Below are 16,041 nucleotides of genomic sequence, written 5' to 3' on the forward strand. Positions count from 1 at the left end.
GCCCAGAATTCTTCAATTTTCTTAGTCAGAGAAAGCTTGCACCAAGAATTTAATCTAATTGGACAGCATGTAATAGATTAAGACAAGGGGAAGACTCCATTGCAAATGTTCTAAACATTGTTGCCTCTCTGCTTGCTGAGCTCAATGTGCAAAATTTAAAAGATTGAGAGATTAATGCACAAATTTTAAAAAAAAAAAATTCAAGATTAATATCCAAGCAAATTTATTTATGTTTTTGTTTTGTTTCATAACTTCTTTTTGAGCCATTAGATCTTCCTTATAACCACTTTGCAATTTGATACACCCAAAGGCATCTTTGATTGGAGGGAGTTAGGCTCTCGAATGGGAATGGGAACGAAGGACTCCTATTCCAGCAATTTGGTTGAAAGAAATTTTATTTTATTTTGATTTTGGGGGAATGAAAATGACCCAATTCCCCAAAATTCAATCCTGACTCTATTCTAGTATTCAATTTCATTTCGATTCCGATTTTAGTCACACACCAAATATATTAGGGAATATGATTATTTTAATTCCCATTCCAGTACATACAAATCTCAATACTAATTTTAATTTTGGTTGTGAATCAAATGCACCCTTAATAAATAGTGGCAAAGTGTATCCAAATCTTTTAAACAAGAATTTATTGTCGAATAAAAGCTCAACTTGACTAAGTCAACACAATCTTCCTTTAACCACCTTGCAGCTTGATACACTAAAGGGATTAGAGAGAGTTGGGTTCTGGAATAGGAACGAATGAGTGACTCCAATTTCAATCATTTGGTTGGAGGGAGTTACATTTGTATTCCAATTTCAAGCAAGAACGGGAATGACTCAAAACCCAATCCTGACTCTCTTTTAATATTTAAATTTCATTTTGATTATGATTTCAATGGTACATCGAATATATTAGTGAATATAGACATTCTGATTTCCATTACAATTTTAATTCCGATTCCAATCGTGAATCAAATGCATCCTCAATGAATACTAGCAAAGTATATCTAAATCTTTTCAACAAAGACTTTTTTCTAATAAAATCTCAATTTTGGCCATATCAAAATGAGATATGAGAAAAATGGATACCCTCCAGTTGCGTGGATGAAAAAAATACGTTATCATCCTCAAATATGGGATGGTCTGGGGACTTCCAAATTGTTGCTGTATTTGGATGTCAAAAATTACCTTGAACTTCTCAGTAAGGTTAGGGATTGGATTGGCTAGTTTTTGTTTGCTCCTTCATAGCTTCCCTTTTTTTTTTTCCCTGATGAGAAGCTTGTACAGCTTTGATGTAGATCCTTTCATTCACTAGTTGGCTGGCATATGCGATGCACATGCACGTGCTAGAAACTTCTTAAATTTTGAATTGGCTATAATTTTATTGTCATTTTGTAATCTTAGTTCAATTGAAAAGTAAATGTTTTCATCATATAATTTCTAAAGCTATCATCTTCAAGATATTAATACTTTAATGTGAGATAATCATATTAAGTGGAATTTACCATGAGCATCTGTGACATAATCTCCATACAGATGAACAAAACCGTTATCTCAAGCTATTGATCTGATAGCAGCGCCAGCTTGCTTCCTTTCCAATTGCCAACATGAAAATTCACAGTAGAGAGAATTAGATCTGAATCTTAAGAATAATGTAGTGATAGCACAATCAAAAATATGGTATCTAATCTGATAACCAGCAGTCATCTACTATGTAAACAGAGAGCAATCACAATAAATAAGGAAAAGAGAATAAAGAAAATCTTAATGGATCTGGATGACCCAAAAAGAACAGGCAGCTTGTGCTTGAGGCGTGTCCTCAAATGCCATCTATGTTTCATTAATGTGGGCCTTCTTTATTTCCCGTAGCTCTTAACTTTGGAACTCTCTTATCCCTTGACCCAAAGCTCTCGACCTATCACAGATTGATTAATTTGGATACTAAAACTTAAATAATAGGAGAGCAACTTCTACATATCTTGGGAATTTGGACCCAAACTAAAATAATAGAAGAAAATGAAGAAGCCGGTTGAGATACCCAACTCCTCAGGGACATTGTTCCTGTTTTTGTTTTGTCAATAGCGACAGAGCCTCCAAAAATTTGATAGTTCTTTGGTGTTAGAAAGGGCCTGTTTATGCAATAGAAACAATGACCGGTGGTCGCAACAAATATTATTGAACACAAGCAATTGCTTGCGCTTCGGCTCTCATCAAAAGGCTTTTATCTGCCGCTGAGACTGCATCCCAATAGGACAGCCTTTGTTTCCAACAATGTATTTTAGATTCGAATTATGATAGATATTAAATTATGATTAAATATCAGAATACGAATGACTGTCGAATGAAACATATCTTAACGGTCTGGATACGACGTCTGCTCCGTTGATCTTCGATGATACTAAAATGATATTTATTTATTGAATTCGTCCATATGACGAAAAAGAAATCGTCTATTCATCTAAATTCGAATCTAAATTGAATATTCTCATATGAAAGTTGAAACTTTATAGTCGCATCGAGAAAAAAATACATGCGTGAGATCATCCCACTCTAACTCTCATTTCTTTTAAAAAAAAAATCTTTTATCTCGAATCAGGATCGAGATCTAGTTTGCCAATGCAAAATTTAATTTCAGTTTGCATGTCGAGCTGGAACACTTTCGATTCTATATATATATATATATATATATATATATATATATATATATATATATATATATATATAAAGTCGCACAGAAAAAGATGCCAACTGATTTGACTGCACATCAGACATCAGATAATGGGGTTGTTGGCACAAAGGTCAAGACACGTGCTTATGGTTGGTTGCACAAAGCTTAAGCTCTTTCAAAGCTTAAGGCAAGAGCTTAAGCTTTTGTGCTCATAATTCATTCCTTGAGTTAATGGCAATATATGTCTTTTTTTTTTTTTCGAAAAAAGGAATAGCGATGAATTGGAGTAGAGAATAGCTGAACTAATGTTGATCATGGTTGTCCAGGATTAGCTTCCTCTTTAATGACAAGGTGGTGCCTACCTATGCGGTATCGAAGAGAGCCTATAGTTTTATTAAAGAGTACAATCATTTTAAAATTATTGGCCAATCCCTCACTATTTTGAGTTTTTGAAATTCTCTCGCTGTGCATGCAGCGATGTGGAGAGTTTTTTTGATATTCTGAGAGTCCTCACTTTCAAAATTTATAAGATCAACTTCGACAGTGATATCAGAGATGATAAAAATAATGCGGACTACGTCATTCAGAGACTGGATGTCAGATTGCTGGTTGCTAAGGGTTCATCCTTATTCGAGCCATCAGTTGTCAGAGCAGAGCTCCGTGCCACTTATGTGGATATCATCTGCATGCAATAAATATTGCAGACGGAGAGAATACTCATTGAAAGCGACTCTGTTACTATCATTGGCTGGATTCGAAATGAAGTGAAGTACCTGAAAATTCATCTACTGCTCTGAGACATTTGAAGGTCCCTTTATCATGCCGCCGCAACGAGTATTCAACATGTCTTTCGAAAGGCAAATAGCATCACAGATTGGTTTGCCTCCTTTGTTATCGACCATATCGAAAATTGGATTTAGCATCAAAGTGATGAATATCCAAAAATCTTCGTGATACTTTGTATATTAATTTTTTGGATTGCACTCACATCAAATTGATGTGGCTATCCATTGCCCGACTGTACCCCTCCCAAAAAAAATTGTTGATCATGATGTGCATGGGGACTACATGACTGTTTTCTTCTTTGAAGACCCTGAAGAAGACAGCTGTTTTCTCCTCCATATGAGCAGAAAACGAAACAAAGAGCCCAAAGGGCCCAACCCTAACCTTGACCTGCGGGATCGACCGCCATAGAGGATTATACACACACACACACAGCATTCATACAAGATGGGTGTGAATACACTTAAAATGGTCAGAAAAAAGAGTGCTCTGAAAGGACAAAAGCAAAATGGAGACATTAGTCCATTCAGGATTAAAGAGCTCAACTTTTTCTGAGCTTCAAATCTGGAAAAGTGAGCATCATATCTGCCTGTATATGAACAGGATACCAATATCCTAAGAAATATTATTCCAACTCCGGTCAGCAATAAAAGAACTCAAGATGGCCAACAAAGACGGTGATTTTTAGAAGCTTCTTAGCATAATGTGTGCGACCAATTCTCTCCAAAGACTTTCTACTTTTTTCTAGAATTTTGAAAACAATTATCAATTTAAAAACTAAAGACTAAGCATCTAGATGCTAGGAATGAAACTAAAAGAAGGGATAACTAGTAGCTTATTGTCTTGATAGTTGCTACTAAAAGGGCCTCATAGTTGCTAAGGACTCCATCAATTGATGTCTTTGAGATACTCGACGACTAGGTATTGGTGACTGTGAGAAAGAAAGAAACGATGGATCGGACAATGATCTAATCCCACGGCCCTCTGTCCAACTTTTGTTTCCTGCTTTGCTTGAGAAAATGGTGAGATACACAAGTCTTGTTAGATTTTATCCCTACATCCACCATTCACATAGAGAATGCTGGTTTCAATCGAGATGCTGCTTGTTTTATTCCATCATCTAATTATTCAAACCTCCCAACCTCAATGTGGTTGACCTAAGATACCCTCAGAGGAGAAATTATATCTATGTGCACCACGTAGTTGTATACATAAATAATCACAACCACTTACTTCTGTAGCTATGTATTCAGATGGGCGCCTAATAAATGAGACCCACAAGAACGAGTGGTTGTGGTTATCTACGTGCATGGCCGCATGATGTATATATTGTAGGATATAATTTTCTCAATATCAAAGATGGCAATCCAATTTGCTTTAATGTATCCATTAAGTGACCCATAAATAGCTTGAGAATTAGAGAACTGCGATGCCTAGTCTCAGTTTGATTACTAAAATGTAATGGGTGCAATCTTGCATGCTCGTTACGCATTTGACCGACCATTTGGTAACAGCATCGACTCTGGCATGCACGCTGCACCAATGGCTATTAAATTGCTTGAATCCATGATGTGCAACGGTATGAAAAGTGGTGTGATGAGATCCTGTATTCCTAAAATTAAGTGATGACGGTTGTTGATGACTAGATGAAGAATATATTTAATCTTTAATTACTGATAGCTTGCGAGGACGTAACACGCCTTAATACAATTTGCTGCAGGGTGCACGGTGGTGTCATCCATATGTCACACGGTTGGTATTTTGTATGTCGACATAGTCACATTTGACGTCATGGAATATAACATATAACGAAACAAAGTCAAGTTGGTTTGGTTAATGGATGGGGGCATTAATACGCTACAGCCACGTGGACCGAAAGTTACGGTCCACCTGGGTTTCGAGGTGTCTGATGAAATCCAACGGTTAGAGGATTCCAACCTTCTATTAACTTAACCACCTAGAATTATAGAAACCTGTGACTATGATAACCGGATTCGAAGGTGATCGATAAGTTTTCTGCTGTGCTGCGTTTCTTACGGCAGAGGAGCTCTTTTTTCTTTTTTCTTTTTTTTTTAAAAAAGGGAAAAAATAAAGGAAAGATGCACTTTCTTAGGCATGCTTCCAAAACGTGACATTTTAGCAACCCAATTATTTGGCCCTTCTCATTGCAGACAATCATGTTCCTCTAAATTAAGGAAAAATGCTTAGGCGCACCCGTTTTACACATATAAAATGTAGATTGGGCCTATAACTATTATATGGGAACTCTATAATTGACCTACCTAAAGGGATTAATCTCATGACCTAGGAATCAACACAAAAACAATTATTTGATAAACATTCATGTCCAATTCAACTATATCTATATTCCTGACCGTGCACGCTACATTCAGCCGTTTGAGCAAGTTACTTGCATGTGACAATCCTATACTAATTACGAGAGCCCACATGACAACTTTCTGGTAAGAATAACTTAAAATTGCATGCTAAGTGTACATATCAATGCCATACATAAATGTCTATACTTTGTACTAGTTAGCAAACTAACCTACATTTCACCACTATGGGACTCAGGATGTATTCATCTTGTGCAAATTGGAGTTGATTCCATGTAGACTAAGAGTGCGGGTAGGTCAAACTGGGCCAAATCTCATGCTTCAAGCTATAGGGCGTAGACCTAATTGAAACCCTTGGGCTGGTCCTTGATTCCGGACATGAACCTGACCACTGTATTTGTCCATGCACAAAATGGCCAGGCCTTGATTCCAGAAGCGGCCCAAATTGTTGGTGAAGTTTTTGACCCTACCAAGTACCATCCCCTTCCAAGACGGTCCGTATTAATATTATCATCCCATTCGGAACCTAATTAGCATAATTAGGGAACATGCTTCATGCTTTCGGCTTTCCTCTAACCACCTCCCCGTCTTGTCTCATCTCCATGATAAGCTTTTGTTTCCCAAAATCCCTACTTAAAATAAACCTCTCTTACTTAACAAAAAACCTCTCTTAGCGAAAAATGCGCTGCCTTTGGTTGACGCAAAACCGCACACTGAATCCGACCCACCTCGCCATCGGTTTTAACCCCTGCAAGGTCGTGGCCCCCCCCCGCGCGGACCCACATCTCGAGGCTTACGGTGTTAAATTCGTGTCTGACTCGTGGTTCCGTCTCCGATGAAAGTCCAGCAATCCCAAACGTGGACGGCTTGTGATGCTTGGTCAGGAATTTTTTTTTAAATAATATTTTTTTAATAAAATATTCTCAAACTACGGTGAGTTGAAAATTATTCCACATTTTACCGTATCACGTGAAGTCGTGAGTAGATTTTAGTGTCATCTCAAACCGAAACCGTGGATTGAATTCGTGATTTGAAATTCGTATGTTCATGTGACGTGGGTCAAAAAAAAATTGAAATTATGAGCACGTTTTCACTGAAGTTGTGGGCTGAGCCCATAATTTTATTTTTATTATTTTTTTTCATCATTTTTTTTTCATGATAATAAAGCACGATTTCTTCATATGTGCAAGTTTATTTGGCTACTGCCACCATCATCCCCATCATCCTTCTCTCCACTTTTCTATCCATCATATAAAAATATAAAAAATAAAAATAAAAATCTTTCTCCACATCCTGTGCCTGCACCGCCCGTGCCCCATCCCCCGCGGCGGCGCCCCTTCGCCCCACCCCACCGACGATTTGCACTCGTCACCACCGTTCCCAACCCAACCACATTCATCACAAAAAAAATAAAAATCCCCCCCCCCCCCCCCCCAACAATAAAATTAAAAATATTTTCCAACTGACCATAAATCTAAAATATTTTATTAAAAATATATTATTTTAAAAAAAAATCCGCCTGACCCGTCCATCTACTTATATTATTAGAAGCGATCGGGGCCACGCATCTCACCACTCTTCAGGAGGCACTGTCAAATCAAACTAGCCCATTGCGACAAACTTCTTCGATGTACTTTTCTCGTGGGTACTCCGTTTTCCTCCCAGGATAATATATTTGTATAAATTCTTTAAATTTTATCAGCTTTTCTAAAATTATAAACACACTTATGCTAATATAAGAGAAGAGAGGGAAAAAAAAATTCAATGAACTAAAAAATTTAGAGGCAAAATTCTTGAATCAAAGAGAACGCATTCTGGTTGTTTGTTGTCTACTGTCTACTATTATAAGCGCCGAGGGACCGAGCCCACATGGGGTGGAGGGAGCTAGGGTGCGTAGTTAACTGGTTATTAAATTAGATGGAAGGGGATTTCAACTTATCGAATATTCAAGCACGAAAAGGGAATCCGTGACCGTCGGTTCGAGAACGGAGTTTACCATTTCCTTCTGGAACGTTCTAGGAAAAGTTTCGCGTTGAAACCCGTGCTTTCACCTCCCCAAACACGTGCGTGCGCGACGGGTCATGCGAGCTCCCAAAATGCCTTTCGCATCGGCCGGAATTACCAGAGTGACCAAATTCCCTCACTGGGCTGGTGGCTTCAATTTGTGTTGTTTTTACCTGGCCTTCTGTGGTCCCAACAATACCATGCCAATTGTTCCCCGCAATCGCAGTAAAGCAGCCCAAGAGGACGCAGACCGACGGGGAGCTGTGTCTTTTTCCTTTTTATCAGTTCTCTTAACGGCGTCTAACATGCCGCGACGCCTCCCATGACATCATGCAACTCGTGGAGCGCAACATGATGCATGAGCGCGACATCACGGTTATTCCTACGAAATTAACGTCATTACGTGGCTGAATATAACTCGTGACGCGTGGATGGTTTAACTCGGCAACGAAGGAATCACGGGAGAATATGGTATGCTATATTCAACTAATTTAGTGCCAATTCTGTAATTTACTAGACCGTGCAGGCTATTTAGGATGGTGCTCTTTACGCCTTCACGACCGGAGAATCCCCACCTCTCCTTCCTCCATCGCTCTTTTTCCCCGACTCCCAATTTCTTCTTCCTTCCCGTCGCCACCAAACGAACGTCAAAAACCGGGGTTTGGCGAAGAAGAGTGAAAGAAAGAAGCCGCCCGTTGGTAGAAGCTCTAACCGTCTTCTTCTCCTATAAATATGGCCTCTCCAAGAACCCCTGCAAAGAACACCTTTTTCTTCCCTTCTTCTTCGAGAACGAAATCCTTCGCTCTCCTTGCTCTTGTTTTAGATGGAATCCGCGCCTAATACCAACCCGGTCCCTCAGATGCTTCACGTTGAATCCAACGGGACTATCCCCAACTCGAACCACTTGTTTAGTCTAAGGAGTTCTCTTTCTTCCGTCAAGGTCCCCAACTGGAACGGCGATCTGAATCTCCGATCTGGGAAAAAGATGGGATTGCAGAGCAAGGAAAATCCGAAGATCGTTCATGGAGAGGTCGGATACGTTCTTGAAGATGTTCCGCATCTCACCGATTATGTTCCCGATCTCCCTGTGAGTTCTTCTTGATTTTTTTCCTCGCTTGTTTTCTTCTTCTTCTTCTGAGTTTGATCACTTTCTTGGCTCTTTTCATGGTTTCTTTTATTGTGATCACGTTCTTTTTGGTTTCGGCTTTTGTTCTGGGGGATTCCTTTGGGGTGATGGTTTGGGATTTTTAGCGGGAAGAAAGGTGTTGGGGTGATGGTTCTTGATTTCTTTTTCTTTTCCCCCGCTTTTTCTTTGTTAGAGAAAAATGGGTTTTTGTTTCCGATGTTTATGGGAGCTCTGTAACGTTATTCTTGCCCTTCGTTATATTTCTTACCGTCATATGTCACTCTGTGTTATGGTATGGGTTGCCTGGTTATGAAGTAAAATAGACTAAAATAGGATCATTAGTTTTAGGTAGATAGATTAAAAAATTTATTTACCTAATTCTTGTATTAAACAGTTGATCATCACATTGGATGGATCGTTTTTCTACTGTTGCCCCTGTTCAGCGGATTCAACTGTTTTTGGCCGAGCAAAATAATTTCCATGGCTTTTCTATAAATTTTCTAATTCACTGATTCAAATTCATTTGAAGAAATACTGGCTCATTTTTTTTCTTTTATGTTTAAATTTCTGCAGAGCTATCCTAATCCGCTGCAAGATAATCCAGCATACGCAGTTGTGAAGTATGTTATCTTCAGATATTCCTTGATTCTAGAATTTTGTTAGCTATTTATACATTAGCGGTGTTATATTTAGTTCTGTCAATAGTATAAATCACTAAAATATCCTATTTGTCTGGCCAGGCAGTATTTTGTGAATCTGGATGACACTGTTGCCCAGAAAGTGAGTTATTTGTGGTCGTTATATGGGTTAAATTTTAATTTTATGGTTATAAATTAAGGTCTAAAATTGCGGTTCTGGTTCTTTGAGTAGTGAGGATGCACATGGTGTATCAACATGTGAAACTGGAGTCAGCGACGTTGATTGTTGAGATTTTACTTATTTACACGCCTTCTTTTCTGTAGATCGTGGTTCATAAGACCAGCCCCAGAGGAACCCATTTTCGACGTGCCGGGCCTCGTCAAAGGGTAGGTTTTGCACTCCATCCATGCTTCAAGAAATGATGAATCCTATCTAAATATAAATTGATGTGCAGAATTGGTTTTCTCTCAGGTGTATTTTGAGTCAGATGAGGTGCATGCATGCATCGTGACATGTGGAGGCCTGTGCCCTGGGCTTAACACAGTGATAAGAGAAATAGTATGCGGCTTGTTTCACATGTATGGTGTTACCAAAATCCTTGGCATAGAGGTGAGGACTGCACTACCCAAGTTTTGAACCCAACATTTTTCATTTACGGAGAATGATAATTCATGTTTCTTGGCTTTAGGTCACTGTTACTTTTTGATTGTTCTTATGATGGTCTTTACTTATTTATGTGCTCGATTTACAAAGGTACACATTATGTCTGGAAAGGGACTAACCTGATGACACGTTCCTGTCTGCTTCGCATGTCATGTGTTTTGGTCTTTATGATGGAAACACCAAATATCTCTGTAACATGGAAATATATTCAAGTGGTCCAATAGCAACATATTGTATAGCTAAGATATTAGGGTGATGAGAACATGTAAATAAGTCTAAATTGTGGCACTATTCATGTAAAAAGACTTACATCCCTGACTGTGATAGAATTGTGATGAGTTGGTGTGTTGGCCTTGAAATGCATATTACAGCTTATTACATTTATCAATTCTTTTGTTTTTGTAGTAGTTTCTTTAGACACTTCTACCTGCTTGATGTTTAAAATTTAATTCTCCATTCATGCAAATATGTATCTGAGGCAACCAAATCCAGTTTCAAGAGTATATAATTGGAAAAATGCGCAATGCCTAATGTTGTCGTACAGTTTACCTAATGAGGTTTCTAGTAACTTAAATATTGTGAGCTTTACAGGCTCAGAATTAGAGCCTACAAATTAATTAAATGCTATGCTAACATATGTGTTATCAGTTGAATGTCACTACTAGAAGTTCTAATAGAAATTTATATAGAATTGGTATGAAAGAAGCAGCTCTCTCAATGTTCTCATGCTCTTTGAGGCAAGTCTCTTTGGTACAAGAGGCAAGCCTCTTAGACTGTTTCTTTTCAAAGGAACAAAATCTACTGTTGCTCTCCTACCATTCATATATATCTGGAAATGCGGTTCTCTTTTCATGTTCAGGGAATTATATTATAAATTCTTGTTGTGTCGTCAACTAATTTGGAGAGTGGTATCAATAGGGTGGATACAGAGGTTTCTATGCTCGCAATACCATTACCATGACGCCCAAGACTGTCAATGATATTCATAAAAGGGGGGGCACCATCCTTGGCACATCACGTGGGGGCCATGATACTTCAAAGATAGTTGACAGCATTCAGGATCGTGGGATTAATCAGGTAAACATGATAATGTTGTTACATTTCTTCTTGTCTTCTATAAGTCATCATGAATAGTTACTCTCTCGATGTGACTATGACTCGGATTTCAGATATTGATTTTCTCATCCATAATCTGTCTTTCAGGTCTACATAATTGGAGGAGATGGAACTCAAAAGGGGGCCTCTGTGATTTTTGAGGTAGATTATAAATTTATAAAGCGGAGAATAATGCAATTATGTAGCCACACTTAGATTATGGAGTTTAGTTTCACTTCTTTAAATTCTTGTTGGAAGCAAAATTTTCTGCCATCTCGTCTTATAAATATGATGACTATGTTAATTTTACCCCCCTTAACTCTCCAAATCTCAATTTGCAGGAAATCCAACGACGTGGCCTCAAAGTTGCTGTTGCTGGCGTTCCAAAGACCATAGACAATGACATTGCGGTACTTTGTTTCCTTATTCTTCTTCCTATCATATTCTGCATCTTATCTTCCTTGGTAGTTTATTTCTTAAATATTCATGTTTTATATGGTAATTACTTATTGAATCAGGTTATCGATAAGTCCTTCGGTTTTGATACTGCTGTAGAAGAGGCTGAAAGGGCAATCAATGCAGCACATGTGGAAGCTGAAAGTGTTGAGAATGGTATAGGTCTTGTGAAGTTAATGGGTCGCTATAGTGGTTAGTTTCTATTCTTAATTCCAAGCTCCTGTGATTTTTATAAAATGGTGAATCATATTTCACAAAGTATTGAAGAGAGCATTAATTCTAAATGCTGTTGAAATACATCAATGCTTGACTTTAATGTTTGTAGGGTTATGGCAGCTGCTTTCAGATTTTATATTCATAATGCTTTCTTGGAAATAACTAGAAAGTTTGGAATGCATATGATCAAACTGACTTGCTTGGGTTCAATATGTTAAATTTGTTATCAGCAGTGCTGAGGTTAAGTAAGTTCGACGAGATGCCAGATCAGTGTTCTTTGACCAAATGTCCATATAGTGATGTAGAACTACTTTAATGGAACTTTATAAACTTCCTATGACTTCCCTTAAATCTTAGGGTCTTTCTATCTTTCCTTAGGTCTTTTCATTAAATATTCCCTTAGTGCAACGTCGTGTAGATTTAATTGCATATGATCATGCAACATCATTTGGTTTTTATAACTGAATCTTTTTAATTGTTGCAAATCCTAAACTTCATGTGATTGAGATAACATAGAGCTTAGGATATGAAACCCATAGTTTCAGCAGTTGTTAAAGCAATTGTATATGGTTTATGAGCATCAAGCAAATAAAAATGAATGCAGTGAAAATGCTATAAGTATGATATTGATGAACAATACTAGTATATTCTCATATCGATAATCCATGATCAAGCTCATCAAGATATCTAACATATGGATGTGTGCATTTAAAATTTTCATGGACATATCCAGTATCTCATTTCCTGAGTCACATTTGTTGCCTAACATTTGGTTTCAATGTAACAAAATTGATGTGCATTAGTTCTTAGTAGAGCCATAAATTTATAAGACACATGCTAATGTTTAGTGATGCTGATGTTTCCGAACCTATTTATTTAGAGTTGCTAGAAATAATTCCTCTTGAGGATTATTAATGTTTTGCCCAGTGTGATTTAATCTGCCTTAACATCTAGCAAGCCTCTTCCCTCAAAAAAAAAAAAAAAACAGAGAGAGAGAGAGAGAGAGAGAGAAGGAAAAGGTGCATCTAACGGGGTTCGCTTCTGCAGGGTTCATTGCGATGTATGCTACTCTTGCAAGCCGAGATGTGGTACGTATGATGTGTCATTTCCCTTGCACACTTGAGAAAAGCCAATCTTGTTTACTTTGCAACATTTGTATTAGATGTTTTTTATCATGAATTTTTCCCCAACAAGAAACTCAGTGCCGATGAAGCTACTTCTGCTTGTTTTCCTCAGGACTGTTGTTTGATTCCAGAATCACCCTTCTATCTCGAAGGGAAGGGTGGACTTTTTGAATTTATAGAGAAGCGTCTTAAAGAGAATGGCCACATGGTTCTTGTTGTTGCTGAGGGTGCAGGACAAGAGCTTATTGCCGAAAGCATGCGGTCCATGGACCATGAAGATGCTTCTGGAAATAAGCTACTTCTTGATGTTGGCCTTTGGTTGTCTCAGAAAATAAAGGTAAATTCTTTATCTGAATTTCTCCTCAATGACCATAATGACACTTTTTTTATTTTGCAGGCTTCTACTTCTATGTCCAGCGGAGCTTTACTAGTAGTTTAGGTTATGGAACTAAATATCTTGGTGCATTCATATACTAAATAATTTTGGATAATTAAGTGCATTTTTAGGGCTTCATCATCATCAGTTTGGAAGGAAGGGAGCGAAATGAAACACTCACCAGACATTTAAATATTCCAAAAGTCATATGGTTTTCAATTGATCTCCAATTTTTGCCCAAGCCATGCAACTATGCACTGACCTTTTGTCAAAATGCTTTACCTCATGAGTTATAAATAGCCAGTCAATTATCAGCATTTTGCCTGCACGAGATGAGCGGTACATACCTTTGACAGGGCATGATATCATCTTAAATTGGAGATATATGCAGTTGGACCTTCACTTCTGGAATGAAGGGTATAATTTTTTCAAATAATTATCCATTTTTTCTGCATTATGCAGGATCACTTCGCAAGAAGCAAGAAGGTGGCAATAAATCTCAAATATATAGGTCTGTTTGTGGAACCGGTCCTATGTCCATTCCATGCGAGTGATATATAGGGGATAAAATCTGACCTTGTTAAGTGCCCTCGTTGCAGATCCAACATACATGATTCGTGCAATTCCAGGCAATGCCTCTGACAATGTTTACTGCACGTTGTTAGCACATAGTGTCATCCATGGTGCAATGGCAGGATACACTGGTTTTACTGTTGGCCCTGTTAACGGCAGACATGCTTACATACCGTTCCATGTAAGTAGCACCTTCTTACCCAACCTCATTCATGCATGGAAAGGTTTATCCATCATCCAAGCCATGAAGGTTCAACAATTGACATACAGAATCCTCTAACGAGGTCTTGGTTTCTCACTGTATCTGTAGTACCCACAGACTTTCTATCGACTACATTGGCATTCACTTAAGATGCACACTCATTTATGGAGATTAATGGTAGACAGGTCATCACTTGGGATTGCCATTATGAAGAATTCATGTTGATTAGCTAATTTTTCCCATTTAATGGAATTGATATATATACAAGGAAGTTTCATTATTCACAAAGAATAAAAACCCTTCATATGTGTATATAGTGATCACACTAACCTTTCCTCAAAGTAAAATGTAGCAGTAATCATGCTAGCATAATTGCTTTATGACCCTTGTTTCTTCATCACTTCTTAGTTAACATTGGACCTTTTTAACTTTGAATTGAAGTGCAACCGGAATTTTTAATTATTCCAAATGCATCAAAACTCAAATAAGCCCAAACTTGGAATAGATATAGATTTCCCTCGAATCTTCCCCTTGGCAATCTCTTGCCCTGTGAGAGGGGAGACTTGGTGGATGCCTATAGCATCCTCCAACGAGCATTCCATTAAATATGTGAAAGTCGTGAGTGATGGGTAGAGCTTGTTAAGCACTAATTTCTTCAGTCACAGTGGTGAATTAAGTTTCATGGTGACTAAGATTTACCAAAACATCTTGTCTGTGTTGCAGAGGATCACAGAAACACGGAACAAGGTGGTGATAACTGATAGAATGTGGGCAAGGCTACTCTCTTCAACTAATCAACCAAGTTTTTTGAGCCATAAGGATGTTGAGGATGCAAAAACGGAAGGAGAACCGGTAACGCAGTTGTTGGATGGGGAAAATTGCAAGGATGGTCATCATGTTGTTGACAATGGCCTGGCGGATAACGGCACTAGGTGAGGTTGAGCATGACAAAAGTGTTATGTAAAATCAGTTGTCATCCGTTCTATTCTGCAGATTGCGTTAATGGTGCTACCTATGTTAAACGGGCCAGATATGTATTTGGCGGGAGCCTTTTTATTTATTGGTCTTAAGGTCTGTGCCAACTCTGAATGAAAGAGTTCGGCCGTAATTAATCGCTGAGGACAAGCATGTAAGGGTTGGTACCCTATTTTTACTATTATTATTGTTAGTCAAGTTCAATGATGTCACCTCTACGGGCATCCATCCGTTCTATCCCAACTGTAACTGACGGCAGTTTTGTGGATGATGATACGCTGGCGATAATGCGGCTATACGGATGGGATATGATACCGTACAGTGTTAGAATGATGCTAAGAGGAAGAGCTTTTCAAGTAACCGGAAAATAGCTGGTGGTCTCGGTGTTAAGAATGATGTTTATTTTACAGGGATGAATGGTTTTAATATTGCATGGTGACCATGGTGTCAGGCACCAACTGGTGCAGGTGGTGTATACGATGATCTGATTCGAATTCTGTCCATATCGAATGAGCGGCATGAGTTGCAGTCCTATCAAGAAAATATCGTGCAACCGTCAGGGAGCGTTGTCCTGTCAGAAAATCTGGGGTGCTGTCCTGCCAAAGATGCAAATTAATTTCTAGAACCTGTCAGCTCGTCAACGACGTGACAATCTCTGACGATTTAACAATTTTCCAGTTGTCTACATCACCGACGGCGGGACCATGCCACCTCTTGCTATAAATCGGGAAAGACAACAGTATTGAGGAGGTCTTTTCGAAACCCTCGAACTCTCCCTCTCTAGTTCTCGTTCTCATCCTCTCCTCTT

General features: G+C 38.4%; 1 protein-coding gene across 2 annotated transcripts; it reads left to right on the forward strand.

Annotated features, from left to right (window-relative positions):
- The first annotated feature begins 8,352 nt into the window (after window positions 1–8,352).
- LOC105040501 (ATP-dependent 6-phosphofructokinase 3) lies at window positions 8,353–15,445 on the forward strand. 2 transcript variants are annotated; one of them, XM_010917050.3, is made up of 14 exons: window positions 8,353–8,875; window positions 9,488–9,534; window positions 9,655–9,694; window positions 9,877–9,939; window positions 10,025–10,162; window positions 11,135–11,293; window positions 11,420–11,473; window positions 11,653–11,721; window positions 11,830–11,959; window positions 13,031–13,071; window positions 13,220–13,444; window positions 13,946–13,994; window positions 14,083–14,237; window positions 14,982–15,445. In XM_010917050.3, the coding sequence occupies exons 1-14, from the start codon at window positions 8,612–8,614 to the stop codon at window positions 15,192–15,194; spliced, it is 1,647 nt and encodes a 548-aa protein (XP_010915352.1). In that variant the 5' UTR covers window positions 8,353–8,611; the 3' UTR covers window positions 15,195–15,445. The 2 variants fall into 2 exon arrangements, with proteins under 2 accessions (XP_010915352.1, XP_073110785.1); XM_073254684.1 differs by lacking the exons at window positions 13,946–13,994; window positions 14,083–14,237; window positions 14,982–15,445 and adding an exon at window positions 13,505–13,779.
- Window positions 15,446–16,041: the final 596 nt, after the last annotated feature.

Source organism: Elaeis guineensis, chromosome 3, assembly GCF_000442705.2.
Source record: "Elaeis guineensis isolate ETL-2024a chromosome 3, EG11, whole genome shotgun sequence".
Taxonomy (NCBI): Eukaryota; Viridiplantae; Streptophyta; class Magnoliopsida; order Arecales; family Arecaceae; genus Elaeis; species Elaeis guineensis.